The sequence below is a fragment of the Pygoscelis adeliae genome, unplaced genomic scaffold (assembly GCF_000699105.1).
Source record: "Pygoscelis adeliae isolate BGI_AS28 unplaced genomic scaffold, ASM69910v1 Scaffold264, whole genome shotgun sequence".
Lineage (NCBI taxonomy): Eukaryota > Metazoa > Chordata > Aves > Sphenisciformes > Spheniscidae > Pygoscelis > Pygoscelis adeliae.
The window spans coordinates 375,200-396,198 of NW_008824672.1; the positions used below are offsets into that span (position 1 = coordinate 375,200).

General features: G+C 39.3%; 1 protein-coding gene across 1 annotated transcript in view; it reads right to left on the minus strand.

Moving 5' to 3' along the window:
• The window catches only part of CNTNAP2 (contactin associated protein-like 2), a 1,203,666-nt gene that overhangs the window by 114,830 nt on the left and 1,067,837 nt on the right, over window positions 1–20,999 (minus strand). Inside the window, exon 16 of the mRNA XM_009323034.1 lies at window positions 11,578–11,748. Coding sequence (XP_009321309.1) covers window positions 11,578–11,748 — 171 coding nt within the window. The remainder of the gene's footprint in view (window positions 1–11,577; window positions 11,749–20,999) is intronic.

A 20,999-nucleotide genomic window follows, 5' to 3' on the forward strand; every position in this document is an offset into this window, starting at 1 on the left:
ATGCTAACATTCATGGAATCAGATTATGTCTGAGCATGGTAAAGTATCAGAGAGATTTTTGAGAGGAGAGAGTGGCTTCTTTTCCTATGAAAAATTGCTATGAACTTGGCATAGTTCTAAAAATGCTGAACAATGGGTCTGGGTGCTTATAAGCAGAGACAAAGGATATAAAACCCCCTCTAGAATATGCCACACTTGAATGTCATAAAAATCAGCCAAAATTGTAAACAGTGCATCATACTGAAAACGGCAAGAGCATCTGGTGCAGGCCTAAAAAATAGACATCAAGACTGTCATTCTTCTGTGGTGTGATTTTGAGAAAGAGCACGTTGCCCATGTGCTTTTCTCCCTCTTCTGTGGTGTTTTTCTTATTCTGTAATTTGTGTACTAGCTGTAGGTTCTGCTGTAGACTGTGGTTAAGACTTGTAAAGGTATTTAGATGCCTGGGTGGTAGCTACCGAAAAACTTTTAAATCTGGCCAGGTGTTCATGATGATATGAACTTACTGATTTTTCTGCCTGGACATGTAAGTTTTTGTCATTTGTAGTGGCTGTTTTATAAGCAATTTTTCATGGCTGCTATTTATTTCTCTGTGGCTGTCCAGGGGTCACCATCAGGGTAAAGACCTTGTTGCACTATGCACTGTACTAACACAATAAAAAAGGCCATCTAAAAAGATGACTCAAGTTTACTTTTACTGTAGTAACTCTGTATGTGAAAAGGGTGTGTGTGAGGGGGCAGGGTAGATGGACCCGGCTAACTGTGGCTCCCTTTTATCGAAAGCTTTAAACAAAGATTTTCATCTCTCAGAACTATACTTGTAATTATTTACGGTTGCTAACATTCAGGGTAGACCCCCAAAATGGAAGACAATGTCTTTGGTATTGTTTACTTTTTTATTCTGCAGCAGGAAAAAATATCTACAAAAAATGCAAAGCAGGTGTATCATGGAATGGTACAGGAGCGTGGGAGAGAGAATTGACATGTTGGAAGTAAAAATATGTGCACTGACTTCATGGTAATTAAAGGTAGAAAACTCCTGTAACACACTGGCAGAGGATAAAGGGCACAACCATGTGGTATGTGCTCAGTTTTGACGGGTATGTGAGTGGAAGACCTGCCTGGTTTAGCCACCTTTTCTTAACTACTTTGCTTCACTGTATGCCTGAGTCTCACGAAATGTAAAGCCAACAGGAGACCCATTCCTATTTCCTGCTGTAACAGTGGAAAACGTAAAAGGGTGAGTGAAAGGATTTATGACTGTATAAAACATTTGTTGTTAAGAATTCATACTAATAGAGAGCTGTCTGCAGTGCATGAGTAGAGACTAAATGCACCACAGTGATCCAAGTTCTATTTTAAAACCAAAGTCAAGATGTTTAGACCAAGAGGATATAAAAAGCCTAAATTTTTTAAGATAGTGTAATGGCAGTCTTGTGATAGTAACTGCTTTCATGCTCTTCTTAAAAAATAGATTCACTGTTTTATTAGCTTTTTAACAATATTTTACATGAATGTTTTTTCTTTTCTTTTAAATTATACATGTGTGCAAGGTTTCTGAATGAAAAGTCAGGAGAAGAAATACTCCTTTTCCTTGTCCTCAGAACAACTGTAGCAAGGCAAGGTAGAGAGACAGAGACTGAATTGAGAGTGACTTAAAAATTAATTAATTTTCATCATGATTTAAATTGATTTTTTTTTAAAACTAGCATTTAAACCATGATGAAATGCTGCAAAGTGTTAGGAAAATCTGTGGCCAAAACTTTATATGAACATTTAGCACCCACCACATTATAATGTTCTCGCAAACACTTAAAGAGGAAAAGATTCACTTGAATCAATCTATTGATGTCATCTGAAGTAATCATGTGCATAAATATTTGAAGCATCATGGATACAATTGTATTATTATTAAAAACACCTCCTCTTTCATTATATCTTATCATTTAGTCACAGAAAATCTTTTTCTACTTTAAAACTGAATTGCTTTGGTGAAAACAATAAAGAATAATTTAGACTTTCAATAGGCTAGCTAAGCAATTGCCAACACTTTATCTAACAAGTCCAACTTAAAGAAAAAAAGTAGTTTACAGAATACCAAACCCCTGTTTAAACACTCAGAAGAAAGATTCTCAAAAGCATTTAAATGAATTAGGACCAGAAGACCCATTGGATTTAGGTTCTATAGCCTCAGGAAACAATGCAGCTTGGTTGGACCATTTCAGATTTCTTCACTCATGGTGTTTCAATGTATGGGATGATGTTGATGATTAGGATTAAAGGTAAGGATTAAAGAGCAGAGTGGTATGGGTGACAGTATAGCGGGTGTCTGCTATAGGCCACCTGACCAGGAAGAACAAGTGGATGAGATCTAGAGACAGCTAGAAGTAGCCTCATGTTTACAGGCCCTGGTCCTCGTGTAGGTCTTCAACCACCCCAATATCTGTTGGAGGGACAACACAGCAGAGCATAAACAAGGTTCCTGGAGAGCATCGATGACAACTTCCTGCCACAAGTGAAAGAGAAGCCAATGAGGAGAGATGCTCTGCTGGTCCTTACACTCACAAAAAAGGAGGGGCTTGCTGGGGATGTGAAGGTCGAAGACAGCACCAGCTGGAGTGATCATGAAATAGTGGAGTTCAGGATCCTGAGAGGAGAGAGCAGGGCAAAAAGAAGGCTCCTGTAAGTACCTAAGTGTAACTTAAGTAGCAAAAAGAAGACTAGGGAAAATATGGGCCCACTGCTGAATGAGGCAGGGGCCCTGGTGACACAGGACATGGAAAAGGCTGAGGTAATGAACGCCTTCTTTCCCTCAGTCTTTACTAGCAAGACCAGCCTTCAGGAGTACCAGGCCCCAGAGATCAGGGAGGAAGTCTGGAACAGGGGGGTTGGACCAAATGACCTCCAGAGGTCCCCTCCAGACTCAACCATATTGTGATTGTGTGATTCTGTGATTGTGGAGACTGCGTGGGCTATTTACTTACTGAAAGAGCAGTTGAGATTCATTTTAGTTCCATGGGTTATCAAAATCACACACTGGTCCTTTGCTGAGATGAGCGTTTTTAAAGTATTTTTTTTGGAAAAAAAATAACTGCACCTCAAGTGAGTCTCCTAGCCACTAGGTCTATCCCTTAATTTGCTCCATGGCTCATTAAGAATGCCATTACTCCTGCAAAGTGATGAAGAAAAGATTGAGGTATTGAAAGGCATTGTTTCCTCATAATCTAGTGATTAGAGCATCCACAGATGCAGTGGAAGGTAGACACCTGAAACTCATGTGGGCAGAGAAAAGGAATGCACTGGGAACACCTGCCAAGTCTGGCCATGTAAGGTAGGCAGAGCAGTGCCTACTCCTCCGAAACCAGAGCTCTTTATGTGCTACTCAGGTGTTACAAAGATGCAGGCACATCTGGGCATGCCAGAGGATACATCTTGAGGACATTCCTTTGGAAAATTCAGGATGATACAGGCTTGACACACTTCCTGCCAGGTGGCAGCTGAAGAGGTATTTTGAGTATCAAAATTTTGTACTGAGATGCTTAAGCCTACTGGTGGATCTAGCCTTTGGCACACTGTCTTCAGGAGGAGACACATCCAGTCATGAAGTAAACCAAATTCAGCCATTGCTATAACGAAGAGAGGAAGCTTGTCCTCCTAGTTTGTTTTGGAACATGTTGCTGTTTACCCTGTTAAAACAGAAAACTCAGTGACAAAGTTGGGCTGGAGAAGTCAACTGAGCTCAAAGTGGCACCCTGCTACTACTTACCACATGAACTAATGCAAGAAGTCACAGTCACTTCAAAGAGTAGTAGGACGAGAAAGTCTTTACGTATCAGCTTGTTGACTTCAGTTCTACATGTGAATTTTTATTTCAAATTACAGGAAATTACAAAGAAAATGTAAACTAATGGAGTTACCACAGTTTAATGACTTAGTGTCCAGATTTTACCTTGCAGTTGAGCAAGGTAAGAGTGCACGTAAATCCAGTAAGTGAAGCAGACATCACTTTCTAATGTGCGGCAGGACACAAAGAATATGAAAGCATATAAAGGATTTAACAAAGTCAATGTAATGGATATGCTTCTTTGATTAAAAAATCCTCTGATTTTTGGAAGAAGAGAATTGTTACAGATCTAGCATATTTGATTTTCTTCCAGAAAGAGCAGAGATGGAAAATAGAATTGCACAGATTGTTGATGAGATAGATGAAGTATGGGTCGTCAGAAAATTAAAGGACCTCTAATTTGTTTTGGGTCAAGTCATATTTACTATTATAATGAATACCTTTGCACAAGAAGTCATCATATGTCTAAATTTTTTTTTGCCAGTAACACAATGTTGGAAAGGTCAGAAAATAATACATAACAAATGGGATCCCAGTGTGATCGGCAAAAAATTCCTAGGACGCAGTGGGCAGGATATGCCATTGTACAAGGCACTAATAAACCACTGTCAGAATTATTGTGGATAGTTCTGATTACCTGTGTTTAAGAAAGACGAATTCAAGGTGAATTGAATGGGGAGAACCTTATTAGCATAACAAGAGAAAGGAACAAGAGAAAATATCTTATGAGAAGAGATGATGTGAGTTTGTCTTGCTTAACATAGCAATTAAAAGCTGAGAGAAGATATGATTGCTCCATAAATACACAAGGGGAGAATAAATGCTAGGAAGGGAAAATAATTAGTTCAGCCAAAGAACAATACTGAAACAAGAATGAATGGCTATAAACAAAAGATGCAAATAAAACTGTTAGGAATTAGAAGATTTCTAACCAACGAAGGTGTGAAAGTCTGAAACAGTTGTCCAGCTGGCAAAAATTCAAACTATTTTCAATAGAGAGTTGGACAAATTTAGGGAGCTAGACATGGGTTATGCATCATGGCTGTCTGTGACAGCGAGGATCTAAATTCAAGGACCCAGAAGGTCTGTTCCTGTCACATGCTTAAGACATCTGGTAATTTCGTGCAGTATAGTATGTATTTACTTTCTGCAGGAAAAAGATCAGCATACATGAAGAAAGTAACAAAGCATATGCAGTTTCAGCATGTAACAGAAAGTAGGCTGGAAATGAGGGCAATGACCTGAGATGAGCTAGTGGGTGCTAGGGCTAGCAATGGTTTGCTATGTGTTGCATGTATTTAGTGCAATACAAACCAAAGTTAGGGAGAACTATGCTTTGTGAATGCCAACCAGTTCCCGCCTTGAACTTTATGTGAGCTGTAACTGATTTATAAGACACTGCACATAAAATGACTATTAAAGTGGCATTTATGGCAATAGAAAAGCATCCCAGCACCCTTGAAAAAGGAGAGGGGTGATGCTGAGGGGATGCTGTACGGCACTGTGCAGTGCAGGGTCACGAATGCCATACTGACATTGAAGCAGACCAAAGCAGAGCAACTTGTACCCAGCAACCTGTACCCTGTCAGAGTCCAAGCTAGCTACAGAAGAGCTACTGATGGCCCTATTTTCCCCCAGCCCTGTGCCTAGGATTTCCTATTGGTCAGTTTTAGCCTGTTCCCCAGCTGGGATGTTTATTTGCTGCCGTTGGCTTGCTCCCACGTGCTAGCCTGGGCACCTATGTCCATCTGCTAATTAGGAACAAGGATACAGGTGGGACAGGCCTTCTCAGATGGGCCATAAATTGCCCTGTTTGAATATCAGGCATTTCTGCATCACCTACCTTATCTGAAAAGGAATCTTATCTTTAAAAGAATGGCGTTTGCAGTTCTTCAGACTAGGGTTTTTTTTGTTTGTAACTTTCATATTGTCCTGGAATAGGATGAGAGTTTGCGAATACTGCTGTAAAAACAGTTGGGTCAAAAATTTCCCTGAAGAAATTTAATTTTTCTCCATTTAATTTGATAACTTCTCACTGGCCCCTGGCATGAAGAGATTCCTCAGTGTTCTATGCATTCTTTGACATGTGGCTAATGTAACATGCTCTCCTAGGGGGTTGTTTTTCAAAAAAGTGACCTGCTAGAAAAGCAAAATAACAACTCAATTAAAAGAAACAACGAAGGTCACACCAGTTTCCCTACCCAGCTAGAAAGATAAAGCAGTGGAAAATGTTAAGCTGCATTTACATTAACATATGGGAATTTAAAGAGTATCATGTGGAAAACTGATTGATATGGTAGAATTCCATTTTAGGATGCCTCTGGAGAAAGAAGTGATGAAGTTATTAAAATTTGTAAGAAATTTATTAATCAGTCATGTGTTAGAGCATTCTGTCTGGAGGAACGAATGCTGTCTGGGCAGAAGCAAACAGCAATGGGAATCATGGTCCCTGGTCTGTCACTGCTTCTTGTCTGATTCTGGAGAAGTTACTTATGTCTCAACTAAGTAGCCTAGAAACAGCAAGCCTAAGAAGCAATGTAGGACTTTTCAAGTGCAAATATTAGGTATTAGAGTGCTGTCAGTATCCCTTGCCCACAGAGCAAGTAGACCCATCCTGAAGCCATATTGCTGCTCTATGAGCAAGCTACTCCATATAATCCCTTTCACAGCAGTCAAGTTCACTGATCGCTCCTCGGGGAGACTTTTAGGGCAGCTAGCATTGCAGGGATTATCAGCCAAGTAACATCTCTGAATGTAGGGGTTGTAAAGATTTCTAGCTTTCTACAATAAATTAATAAGAAAGCTCCTTCCTCTCTTACATGTTCATGCCAGGATCAAACACAAGCTGACCTTTATCTCTCTAAGCCTCATCTTGTTTTCTGTTGCAAAACTGACTTGCTGTTTACTTACTTCAGAATAGTAACAGTGACACACAATTCATTAGTGTCTGTAAATTGCTTGGAGGTGCTGGGATGAGAGAAGCTACAGAAGTGCACAGAGTATCTATTCCATTAGAATAATATGACAGTGTCATTAGGAGAGTTTTCTGGAAACAGTTTCATTCACCACTGGCTTTCTAGAGCAACAGTCCTGGGAATCTGATACAAAACAGTGATGGTAGATGCTTTTTCCCAAATTCTGAGAAATATGTCCCTTCCAGAATTTGCTTTCAGGAATACATCTCTTCCAAAACTTGGGACTTCTCTTGATCAGAAAATTCAAATTTGGACTATTTGACAAACACCTCACAGATATGAAATAGTTGGATTTTCATGGTCATAGCTCTCCGAGGTCTTCAACCCACATCTCATAAATGTACAAAACCATACTTTTGCTCATTTGACCCTAGTCAGATATGTTGCTATTCAGCCAGATTTTAGGTAACCCCCTGCCTGCTGCAGAGTTTCAAGTTAGGATCCTGGAGGCCTATTTCCCCACACCTCAATGGCTTTAGCTGGGCCCTGTTATGCAAAGCTACCATTTCCAGGGAGGAGTGACTGCAAGGAAGAACTGAATGGGGAAGGGAGCTGAGAGTCTTCAAGAATTCAAAATGAAATTCTTGGCATGTTTTGTTTGGCAACGTTCAGTCCTGAAGTACTTAAAAAAAAAAGAACATTAGGATTGCTTATGAAGACCTGCAGATCCATGTTTCTGTTGGCTGATGTACAGGCTACTGTTTCATCTCTGTTTCACGCATGCTAGGTCTGCTCCCAACCTCTGAACCACGGGGACAGAGGTAAAGGCAAAGGATGAATTTAGGGCAACGGCCAGCTCAGCTGGTTAGCAGTAGTAGGTGGGTGTCTTATGGCAGATATGTGTATCTGATGGGCCACACAGCTTATTTCAGTTCATAGGAGTACTGCATACTATAGCCAACTCCATATCTCAAAGCAAGTGCACATACACAGTATAGTTATATGGAGAGTGGACACTAAATTTCATATGTGCTTTCGGGTACACATGGGGGAAGCAGATGATGGGCTCTGAGAAAGATGCCAAACAGCTCCTCAAAATTATATTCAAACTTTTTGGTGGATTGCTTTTATGAAAAGCACTGACAAGGAACTGTCTGAGACAGCCTTGGCAGGCTTTGTAGACAGCAGGTTATATACCTCTGGGTCCTAAAAGGTAGGTCAAGGTTAAAGAAGGGGGCTAGTATACATGAAAAAATGGTGTTCTCAATGGTGTTTTTATAGGAAGACTGATTTTAGGTTAAACTCTCCCAAAACTGTATAGGAAAGCTCTAAAAGAGAAAACATCATTTTTTTCTCTCTCTAAAAAACACTTCTAATTTTAAAAATGTCTGGAAGTTTGACCAGAGACATATGGTTTCTGGAAGCATTGCTTTACAGAAAAATTTATAGCTTATCCAACTACCTCCTTTCTAAGCAATCCTGGTCGTTGCCAGCCGACCAGCCAGCTATAAAAATAATGGGGTTCTGTAGATTTACTGATGTATGTAAAAACTGAGGGTTCAGGTAATTCTACATCTCTGCCAACTGTTCCATGAATGGTGACAAGTACGAGCCTGCCAGAGGAGCTGCTTGATAAATGGAATAACCAAACACTTCAGCCCCATTCATAGTAACATTTTATCACTGTTTTTTCTCATGACAGTCCTCCTTGTCAGCTGTTTGGAAAAGCTATTTCTTAAATCAGAGAAACACGTTCTTCCTTCCTTCCTGTATTCCCCCTCTCCTTAGAGATGGCAGTCTTGGGCTTTGCTGAAGACACATGAAGTCACTCTTCAAGATACTGCAAGATTCCACCTCCTTTTCTTATAAATCTAGAGAGTTAGAAAATAATCTGTGCAGTTATTAGACCTTAAGAAGCACACCAATAAAATATAATGAGCATTCCTAGTGACAGCTCTTGTGCTCAGAATAAAACACACAACAGCAAACTCCTTTCCAAAGACTTGAAGCTAAGAATTTTTATAGACCAAATGATTTGTTTCCCTAATGCATTCACCAAGTGCAGCAAGCTGATTAAAATACCAGATATTGTAGACCCTCTCAGTTCCTAGTCTGTAGAGCTAAGCTTATGCTTCACTAACCATGTTACAGGTACACACAGGTATTTCACACAGAAGGGAAGAAGAAAAAAGAATTTGCAGTGTCTGCTGACAGGACACTGATTTCAACATTTTCCTTTTGGAATTGCAAAAAGTGAAGAAATCAAGGAAAGGTTTTGTAGGAAGCCATTCTTCTCCAATGAGAATTGTACCTGTATGAGAAGGCAATGAACAGACAAAAGCAATGCACCCACTGTTTGAAGTGCAGCAGCTTGCAGTAAATATGTGACGACGGCCATTACACAAAAACCCTTAATACAAAATAGCTGTTCTACTAGAGAATTTGATGGGTTAGCTAGAAAGCAGCTTGCCAAAGGAAACCTTCTTCAGGGTTTAGGGGTAATTCTGTAATTACATTACTGACTAAGATTTATGTTCCTGTTAAGAAACAAATTCACATATTAATTTTATGGGACTTCTGTAAAGGGGAAGCAAACTTCTAAGAAGCAGCAGGGTCTATTGTAAGTAATGTAAGGAACTTCTGAAATCCTAAAACTACTTTTCATTTGAATGAATTCCAACAAAACGTAAGTGCAGACTAGAATGAAACAAACAAACATGAAAACTGTATAAAACAAACAGTCATTAAATAAATGTGTAATTCAAAAGATAGAATGAGTTAGTAAATGTAATGTTATGTAATTTACTAATGTTACTAAAACCACAGTATTCAACTCTTTTTGAGCTATGACTGGTAGAACATTCAAGTCACAGAAAGGCCTATTTTCTGGGGCTCTGAAAATTTCAAGCAATAGTTTCCAGGAAAGAAAGGGTAGAGTGAATGCAATTATATTGAATGAACTGCTTTGTCCTTTTTAGCACATACAGTCAGCATAATTTTAATCAAGAGTTTTTTACTACTTTAAACAGCAATAGTATGCTTGACTGTTTTTACAGATGATATTTCAATTTCTACCATCAAGAATTTGTAACCTAAGGTTTAGATTCAGGGACACGAGGCAGAAGTTGAATTTATACATATGCCAAATCACAGCAAAGTCAGTGGATCTCAAGCATAGGCTTAAAATTAAATTTCTGTTTAATGATATTCTGGGTACACTGCCACATGCTTTCTTGAACTGGTGCATCTATTCAGTGAGCCACTGCAGCATGATTATTATTTAAAATGTGTTGAGTTCAAAAGAATTATAGTTACTGCCAAGTCACCTTTATTCACTGTTATTGTCACCTTTTAGCTAAGTGAACAGCATGGCTGGTCTGATAACTACAGAGGCTGAGAACACCTTCCATACATTAGAAGAGCAAGAAGCTCTGGAGATGCCCACCTCAGCTGACTGTAAGTACTACTTAAATTCAAAGTGAAATTAGAAATAGCTGCCACTTTACTATTAAAGGGCTGTGCGCCTTGTTAATACAAACAAGACTATTCCCTGTGACTCAATAGGAGCTATTTTGATTTCTACCAGTTGCAGATTGCAGAAAATTGGAATTAAGCAACATAACTAAACTCCTTGTAGAAAGAAGGAAAGAAGTTTTTACAAACTTGGAACTTGGCACTTTACTCTTACCCAAAGGGGAAACTTAGTTACATTTGAAAGGGGCCTCCTGATGGTTTCTAAATTTCCACATTCTAATTTGTGTGTTTAGACTTTGGGAAGTGTCGAAAATGGCTTTTTGTTTTAAAATTAGATGCGTGCGTGTAAATCACATTGAATCTGCATAAAAATAGATTATTTGGGGTATGCAAACAATTTCTTCTCTTTCAACGTTAGTGACTTTTGATGCTGACTTTTGTGCATCAATATTAGAGCTGGGTCCTTGGCGTCCATGAGTAGCTCCTGCAGCAAAAGGAAGCACAAATGCTTTTCCCGGTCCTGGAGTGCAGGGTGGCAGCTTGCTGCACTCATGTAACCCTGCTGCTGTAATGTGCCGCTAGAGGCTGTAATAACAGCTGCATGTAGCACAGCAGGCCTGTCACCGCTCCCGTTTATGACAGGGTAAACGGAGTCAAGGAAGAACAAAGGAGACATAAAACATTTTTCCCCCCTAATTCAACTGCTTCAATTTCACTAGGCAGAATTCAGGTGTAGCTGAGGATTTTGTCATCTTCCTTGGAAAGTTTGCCCCTGGGCCATTAAAAATGGTTTAAATAATAAAATTAACTTACCCCTTGATATCATTATGTCCTCTTTTTTGAATCAGTGATTTTATTAACAGATAATACTGATAGAGATTTATTTCTATGAGATTTTTTTAGGGCTTTTAAATATCATATGCAAGTTTTCGGCTCTGGTTCCTTACAGTGCTGTGTGGATGGTCTCTCTTTTTTTTTTCTTTCCCCTATTTCCAAACAACAGTGAGATAAAATAGAAAAGCACACAGAGCTACAGACTTACACTTTAAAGAAATAAATCTGGCATGCAATTTTGAAAAATCTTTTCAGGTCAGTGTCATTTTTACAACTGATGTTACCAGTTCTATCCTTCTTTGTATTTCTCCCCTCAATAAACAATCCAAATATATGTCAAGTGCTCCTCCCACATAAGACAACTTGAAAATATGTCAAGCAGCTTGATTTGGAAGTATTTCCAGAATTTAGTGAGCTTACATATTTTACTGAATGATACGCAGTCCTTGAAACCTACTGACACGAACCCACTTCAGGTGCCAAGAAGAGTGATGGGAAGCACATACTTACATTTCAGCTCCAGTTTGATGAAGTCAGTGTTCCCCAGATTCTCAAGAAACACCCCATCCGAGGCCGACGTTTTGAAATAGAAAGAGATGTCTGCACTGGTTTCCCCTTGGAAGGTGGAGAAGTGAAGGTAGGATGACGAAGTAACAAAAGAAGCCGCGTTCCAGTAATTCCCTGCATGGGATAGCCAGGAAATACACACATTTCAGTGCTCTCTCGAAGCTGTCCGAAAAGTTGAAGCTTTTCATGTCAATATATGCTACAGTGTTGTCTACATTGAAAAAAACCCCAAACACCTTGATTCTACTACCTCCTTTTTGTTTTTCTGGATACGGCGTGTCAGGTTTCAGAAGGTAGAGCAAGCAAATGGTACCTTTATTTTCAAGTTCCTAATGATGTATCATATTCAGTCATACACCAATGTGCTGCTACTACATGTTTAGTATAGTAACACTGAATTCACGGGAGATCAGACAGATGGGCAAAACACTAATTTGGTGACTGCCTCACCTCAGGCACATGTTTTGCATCCATACATTGCCTCACATGTAACTTATCTGTCTTCAGATTTGCTCTACACAGCTACACCCATTTCTTCTGAAAATGTAGCCATATCTATTGGAAGTCTATTAACATATATCACAGGAAAAATCCAATAAATGAAGCTAAGCAATACAGACACAATTAACATATGCCCCTAATAGTCCCCTAATACATTTCCACTGGAGAAATATAATAATTAATAATATTCAAGAACTATAACAGTATTTTAGCTAGCATGCCAGTCAACATTTTGTGCAAGGTAGCATTACATTGCTACCTTGTAACAATGACAAAAAAATTAATATATAGGTGATATAGCAAGCCAATGAGAGACTGAAACAGCTAATTCTACTTTCATCAGGATGCTTATGTATCCAGATTCAGAAATTTATTAAAATATCACTCCTTAACTCACCACAGCTGAGTCCTTAGTATTCCAGGTAATAAACACAGTGAGAAACTCCTTTCCATTACAGTCAAAATTCCTGGAGATCAGTTTTCCATTATTTGATTACTGAACTAGGTGATAATGCTATTATTTCTCTGGTTAGCACTGGATGAATATGAATGAGCATGCTGAAGCTCCAGAAGCTCAGCACTTCTTATATATAACACCACTGGCCCACACCCAAGTCCAAAGTGTTATAATTTGTGTAATTTATTAGTCTCTATTCAAATTTAAATTGAACATCTGAATTAACAGAAGAAGGCTTTAGGTTTAAATACATGCATACTATTGCTTTCCATATTTCCATCCCATCCCCTACATTTAATTCTGCCTCTCTCAAGAATGCAGAATGAGAGGCTTTGGAAAAAGAAGCATCTTTCCATTTACTTTAATGCATCCCAGGAGGAAAGTTGTAACTGAGATTTTGTGTGTATGTGTGTACATGCATGTGTGAGCAGTGAAAAGGGGATGAAATGGGCATTCATAACACAAGATATATAGCTTTGTGAATTAAGCAGTTAGGCTAGGTCAGCTGGTTTTTAACATGCATTACTATTTACCCTATTTAGACAAACTGGTAATTTCCAGATTGAATGTTATTAATGATTTCTATAGAAATGTCAATAATCTTCATATCATAAACAAGCTTGGGCAAGAAAAGTCTGCTAATTAATTGCAAGGTCTTTCTCTGAAAACATACCTAGTGATAAAGCAACAGAGATAAAAAAGGTCTAGAATTTTATTTTCATTCATGGTCTCAGGTCTCTTTCCATCTCTCACTTTTCAGAGTGCTCCCTCGATATTAGGGTTGCTTATGGTCTAGGTACATGAATGCTTTGTCAATAATCTGTTAGTATAGGATCCAGATGGACTACCGTATATGCTTTCCCACTTGCAGATGTACCTGGACATCCACATTTCCTTCTCCTGGGAGCTACAGATATGCTAGTTGCTGGCAGACTCTCAAAACAGGTTTTATTGCACTTGCTGAATAAAGTCACATGAAATAAACAGGACTTAGACAAAAAGTCAGGATTATATTAACACAAACCTTGTTAAGGAGCTAATTTAGCTGCCCTGAATAACCTTGTAGAAATGTTTGCATGTCTTTATAAATTAAATAAGTATTTTAGTCCCCTAGCTTTACATTTTCTGAATATTACCCAAGTTATAAGCCTAAAACACAAAGAACACACAACAAACAAAAGAGCTGTGAGAGCTACAGGGAACCTACTACAAAATTCAAGTACTAATGGAGACAAATATCTCTTAGCGAAAAAGGCTCCCCAGCCACCTCACTACCCCAGATGAGACCAGGATGAGTATGCAGCTGTGTCACCGTCCAGCCAAATAGCACGGCTGCAATGGGCTCTGCTGTCAGGCTTCCTCCTCTGGTTACAGACCTGCCTTCCTGCCAGCACCATCCAGCCATCAGTCACTGCATGCAAGTCCCACGTTTGCACCATGCTTACATCTTTTGTGAGCCTCACACAGCTCAAGAACTACAGCTTAGACACCTATCTTAACTAATCACTTCCACTGATGCATTGACAATGGCTTTGTTGAAAGAATTATATTTTTGGTTTATTTTATAAAGTCCTGGTGCAATGAGACCCTAGTCCCTTAACTATAGCCTCCACTGCAATAGAGCATATTATTATCATTACTATTGCAATTAAGCAAATAAGAGTAGGAGCTGCTATGTGAAACAACTATTTATTTTGTAATATTTTATTTATATCTTTGTAATTATCTTGCAACTTGAAAACATTAAATGTAACTTAACATAGACTCGGTCTGCAATGCTGGGACACTCTGGGTTAAATCCATGACAATGCATAACCAAAGTGCAGGTTTGCCTTTACAGGGAATTAATTTTCAGTTGTTTGTGACCATTCCTTTGTATAGTCAGAGGAGAAGATTTCATTTTCTTAGTTTTTAAAGTAAAATATAGATTTCAGAGTTTTTAGGACTGGTGTTGGTTGCGGGTTTATCCAGCAGGGTCCAGCCATATGGCTAAGATTTCAAACCATCACCACAGTACACTTATAAGTAGGACTACCACTACTAGGTACAACTACAGGGCCTGATAGGCAGATGGGTTCATATTGAAATGCATGTCACCATTTTGTTGAAACCAAATCAATCAATTTTTATTTAGTGCTACATCTAGTCTACTGAAAAGGTCCATCACTAAGGATTTTACATTTCATTCGAAATGCGTGATTTGGCTCTGCAGAAAGCCTTGGCTGCAGATGCTACTGGCGAGAGGATAAATACAAACAGTGCAGATTGAATGGAAAAACCTGCAGCTTGAGAGAGACATTTTCAAAGACTATTTGTAACAAATTCCTATAGAGTCATGTTTTCACACATTGGTATACATTCATCTCAAAACACTTTCAGGGGAAAAAGATATTTTATTAAGAGTACAATGGAAATGTTTTGCTAAACATATATAATGATTTTTATCATAAAATGGTATTTTTTGATAAGAAAGGGGCTGCTTAAAGAAATCTTCAATAAAAATCCACTTTACACACGTTATTATTGTTGCTTACTAGGAACCTTTGTCAGTCACTAAAATTTCTTTGGCACATTGTCACACTCTTTTCCTCAAATGGTTTGAACATATTGATCCTACAGGCATTTTTCTCCCACTTTAGGCTGAGCAAACAGTAGGAGGAGGAAACTGGGACTGGGACTTAAACGACAGGGTAGATGTTATGGCAGCAGGGATACTAAACTAATAGGAGGTGGGAAAGGGAGTTTATTTAGAAAGAACACTCTAAATGCTAAGTTTGTAATCCATTCTGTTAATAATTATTGTGTCATGATTATTGCCTAGGAGTAACTGGACCTTACAAAATGGTATGCTTATGGGACATAACTGAGAAAGTCTTGCAAGAAATGTTCTGCTTTGTAAGAAAGTCACTCAAGCTAGGAGGGATAACATTTTTCAGGGACGCAGTAGGCTTGGAATCATTAAGATGGCGAAGGCAGAAGGGTTTCTATTTTGAAGATGGGAAGAAAGAGGTGCTCAGAGATACACCATCTCTTTCTTTGCCCTTTCTCCCTCCAGATAGCTAAAATACCATAAAAGCTAAGGAGGGCTTTTATTGTAGAGTATAGTCTGAAATATAACATTATAATTTTATTTTCTTCTTTGTAACCTCATCCATAATTCTGTAATCAAGACCACAGCTCTGTTGTACAGCTCTGTTGTTTTAAGCTTGCTTAGTGTTTAAATTTGACTTAAACCAATTAAATAGGTATAGACCATGCTGCTATTATGGAAGCACTAATACAAATAAATCAAGACACCAGACAAGCCTTTTCAGTTGTTTGCAACCCAAGATAAATGTGGAGATCCCCCAAATATGGCTGTGTTTCTCACAAAGTTGCATGTTACTTGGTGATGGCAGTAAGCCTTAGGACATGGGGCACGCAGAGGCAGGCAAGGGAAAAGCTGACCACAGCCCCAGAAGAAACTCTGTCATGGATGTTTGTCTTGATCCAAGCAGGGGTCAGAGCAATAGTTGTGCCAGAGGTGCTTCAATAGACCACGTAACACTTCGTGATTCTGTTTTCAACTTGTGTCAAGGTTGCTCACAGCTCTGGTTATCTGCTGGATGGAAATTAAAATCCAACTCCGTAAGCTCCTGCAAAACAGCCTTACCTCTTTCTCATTAGTTTTGCTAACTTTGAGTTACTGTGTTCTTTATAATTTGTATGGTACAAAGCGTCTCTTCTACTGCTCCATAAAGACTCAGTCTCAGACAGAACACTGCACTATAATTACAAAGGTATGATTTTTACAAGAAGCACAATAGTCTGTAGCCACAAGAAATCACCCTGACTACAAAGACTGATGAGAAGAGACACCTTAAATCTCAGCTAAAAAGCTGAATAAAGACTTGAAGATTTTTCCATGAAGTCCCACCTCAGGGAGGAGGAAGGAGATGGTTGCTATAATACTGACAAGGACAAATTCACCTCATCCTGAGTTACGCAACATGGACCAATGTCTTTTTACGTGTGGTAGCTCTGTAACCAAATAAAACACAGTCACTGGGCTTACAGCAATCAGCCTTTCAGCTTCTCCCTTGCAGTATTTTTGTCCAGAACTCCCTTGCTAGCTCCCATCAACATCTTCTTTCTTAGCATGATTGAAATGCATGCTTTAACACCATCAATTTCACTTTTACATTTAAACCCCATTGAAATGGATAATGGCAATAGCAGAACTGTAAAAGACATAAGTGCTTTTAGCCCTGCTAGGCAATAGCACTAGAGAACGAATGCTGCAATGTCAGGGAGCCCTTATGTATTACAATAGACCAAAAACCTCCAGGGCCCTCATCTGCAGCAAAACAGATTTTCTATCAAAACCATTATGTGAATAAAATGTAAGAATAGTCTCTTATTTCAGAGAAGATGGATGTGTGAATGGGAAACTGTTCTGTGCCACAAAGTAATGGATTGAGATTATCCATACAATTATGCTCAACAAATCAAGGTTTTTTTTCCTTCTTATTCCATTCTGGCAGAGAGGAACCTATGCGTGCACACTCAGAGCAGTTTGGGTATCAGTACAGCAACAATCACAGCTTTGATTCAAGTCTTCAGATCTGCATCATGAGTGGAATTGGCCCTAACAAAATCCAAATTTGCTGTTGGACTTTATCCAACTTCATTGTCAATGAAACAAGGTGGGAGAAGGAGGAAAGATATTCCAAACAAAAAAGAATGTCACAAGTTATTCAGGAAACAAAAAAAAGTCAAAGAAAATTGGCAGTGTTTCTCACACTGAGTTGTACCTTATTTTGAAAGGTGTAACTGCAACCTCGAAGCAAGGCAAGACCTCTTCTGTCAATGGTGGTAATCTAAGTGAGGCTGAAATCATGGCTTCAGTCTGAGCAGGAGGTGCATGTGTTGGGGGGAGAGGAGAGCAAGGATGGCAAGTTGTCAGCAGCCTAAGTCCTTTGCTGGGAGGACTACAATGCTGGTGGCTTCTCCCTCACTAAAGGATCTGCCTGGTGTCATTTTTGGTTGTGCTAACACGCGTTTACACCTTTGTTCTTCACTGATCTGCAACTCTGTGCCACATTTACTATATGTTTTATTATACTACATTTACTACACCTAATGTATATATAATTTACTATGTATGATAAGTGTTGCATATATTCTTTGATTTTTTTGATACCCATGAAATCAATTTCACCCAGCTCCAGTCCTGAATTTATTTGACTGGTGTGAGTTGGTTACAGCCCTGGGGTCCCCTGTCTTGTGCCCAGTCTTGTGTCATCCCAAGCATGTACTCCTCTGCCCTGCATCCCATGTTCCCACTTTTCAAGGCTGCTGCTGTCGTACCAGATGTGTACTCCTCTGCGTTGCATTATTATGTTAGTCATCAATATCCCATTCTGCACAAAGTAACTACTTTTTACTAGTAGCTATATAAAAATGTGGTTACACCATAAGAAAATAAGCAAAAGTAAAACAATCTAGGCATAGCCACCCTGTCATTAGAAAAAAAAGGGTGTTTCAGCTAAATCAAGTAAAACAAGCTTGAGGCAGGGGCCGAAAGAAGGCAAGCCTGGCAAGCCTGTGGCCTTGCATCCTCGGTACAATGTCCATAGACTCTAAGTAGAGATGGCAATAGTGTATTTCTTGGGCTACGGGTTTACAATTTATCAACATCACAGCAGAATACCGTTTGAAAAGAAGCATGTAAATTACTACTTAATTTAAAATTAAGATGGTAGTGTCCTGATTTACATAATCCAAACACGAATCAAGAAAAATAAACTAAACAGAATTGCTACACAAGATGTTGGCTTAATAACAGAAAAGTCCCTTGACAACACACAAGAAAAATAATCCCCAGGTCAACAGATGAAGAGTGTATTAACACTGCATAATAGCAAACTGAATTACACCCTTTCAGGCTAAACAAAAATATAGGTTAGATTTCAATTTTCAAGATAAAATTAACTCTGTATCTTTCAACAAAGTAACGAATGGCTGGAAGTCCAAAACAAAACCTGCTGAGAATATCAACACATCTAAAGATGGGATCAGAGTTAGCAAAACAGAAAAGTTAGCTCTGCTGTGCTGTCACATTAAAGACAATTCAGATTTTAAAGGATAAATGCTAGGTTTTAGAAAAAAAAGATACTTTTAAAAAAATTACCTCAACTCCAGAAGGCTGCAGCACTGTAACAGAACGCATTTTGGCTAACTAAAACTGGTTCCTTCTAAAGAATGGGAGTGTTAAAAACCCTGAGAGGTGTAGGCAATCTGGCAAAATTGGGCTGAGAGTCTGCCTTCGTTAGGATTTGCAGGAGGCTTGCAGAGGTCTAGAATTTCAAAGCCAAGAAGATATAAATATGTCCAAATGCAGACAAACAAGAAAGTACATTTGAATTGAAAAACTGTGCTTATGGTTTTTAACCTCTTCGATTTCTATACTACACCTCAAACTCAAAGTAATTCCTTGAGGCTTCTCTTCTGCAAGTTCACTGCATGCATCTTTCCTGAAAGTGAGATCCTGAAAAAGGTTACCCGTCTCTGCGCATTTGGGTGGTGATCTTCCACTTGATGCCCTTGTCTCCTCCAGTTGTGGGAAGGTTGTTTAGTCACCACTCATATTCCTTTGCCACCTCTTCTTTTACTGCGAATGCCAAAAGTCCTGCATGCCTGCCACTGCTGTGACAATGGTTGATCTCAATACAGAATTTGTCACCTTTTCACACAGGCCCAAGGTCTAAAACCCCAAATTCCTTTATGCAGATCAAGATACTGAGTAGAAGATAACTGTCTTTCAGGAATTACAAATGCAGGCTAGCCTTAAATTGCTTATTTAGAAATGAAAAAGTCTCTGCCCTATTATCTGGGATCAACTTGAGTACTGTGGTCAGTAATGAAGGACATAAAACAGCTTACATTAAGATTGCAGTTTATCTCCTTGCGGTTATAAATTATCTGTTTTCATAAAGATTCTCAAGTGACATAACACTTACAAGACATAGATCGATGGATATAAACACAGATGCTAAAGTTTGCTTTACTCTGCCAGTCACTATATTTGCTGAGTGAGGGAAAAGTGCAATCACATTTATCAGTGAAATGTTGGAGTCAATGAAACAGACTCAGTGATGTAGAAAAGTTTCCAGCACCTGCTGTGTTACTTGCAATCATCTTTGGAAGACCATTTTTCAAAAGTCTTGCCTCCTGGTCACAATGCCTAATCACGATGCATACCCTGTCACTGCTGGCATCATACTTTCATCCATCTAAAGAATGAAAGGTCCTGATCTGGCATGGTTTACAACCTGGAGCTGTGTAATGTGCTGATGGAGCTTTAATGATGCGTGTAAACTGGTGTCCTTTCAAGGGAATTTTTTTAAACAATAACTGACCTGCAAACATCAGCTTGATCACTCCTGTGCCACAGTCAATGCAGTGTGTAGGAACCCTGCCACGATGCCAGAATGGTAAACATTAAATACAGGAACCTGCTGTTATCCACAAACCGTGTTACTAACTATGAGGATTTGATTCTCTATTGCCTTGTAGATATTGATGGGTGTTTATAGCTGTGCAAAGCAATTGTAATTCCCATTCGGTAATACTGCATAACCACCGTACGCTCAGCAGGTGACTGTGCAAGATGTAAGGCAAAGACACGAGGACAATAATGTAAGAAAACAATGACCTTTCTTAACAGCTCAGTTCCTCTGTGGTACTAGTTCACCTGCAGGTGAACTGCAGGAAAGGGTAGTTCTCAGACCCCTCTTTTCTGCTCGCCAGATCCTTGGCTAGGTATATGGACAATGAGATGCAGCTCTATAGTTCAGTAGATGCATAGAGCCATTGCACTGGCCCAACACCATGTGGACAACATGATCATAGAATCATAGAATCATTAAGGTTGGAAGAGACCTCTAAGATCATCAAGTCCAACCATCAAACCAACACCACCATGCTCACTAAACCATGTCCCTAAGTGCCTCATTTACACGTCTTTTAAATACTTCCAGGGATGGTGACTCAACCACTTCCCTGGGAAGCCTGTTCCAATGTTTAACCACTCTTTCACTAAAGAAATTTTTCCTCACGTCCAATCTAAACCTCCCCTGGCGCAACTTGAGGCCATTTCCTCTCGTCCTATCGCTAGTTACTTGGGAGAAGAGACCCACACCCACCTCGCTACAACCTCCTTTCAGGTAGTTGTAGAGAGCAATGAGGTCTCCCCTCAGCCTCCTTTTCTCCAGGCTAAACAACCCCAGTTCCCTCATCTGCTCCTCATAAGACTTGTTCTCCAGACCCCTCACCAGCCTTGTTGCCCTTCTCTGGACACGCTCCAGCACCTCAATGTCCTTCTTGTAGTGAGGGGCCCAAAACTGAACACAGTATTCGAGGTGCG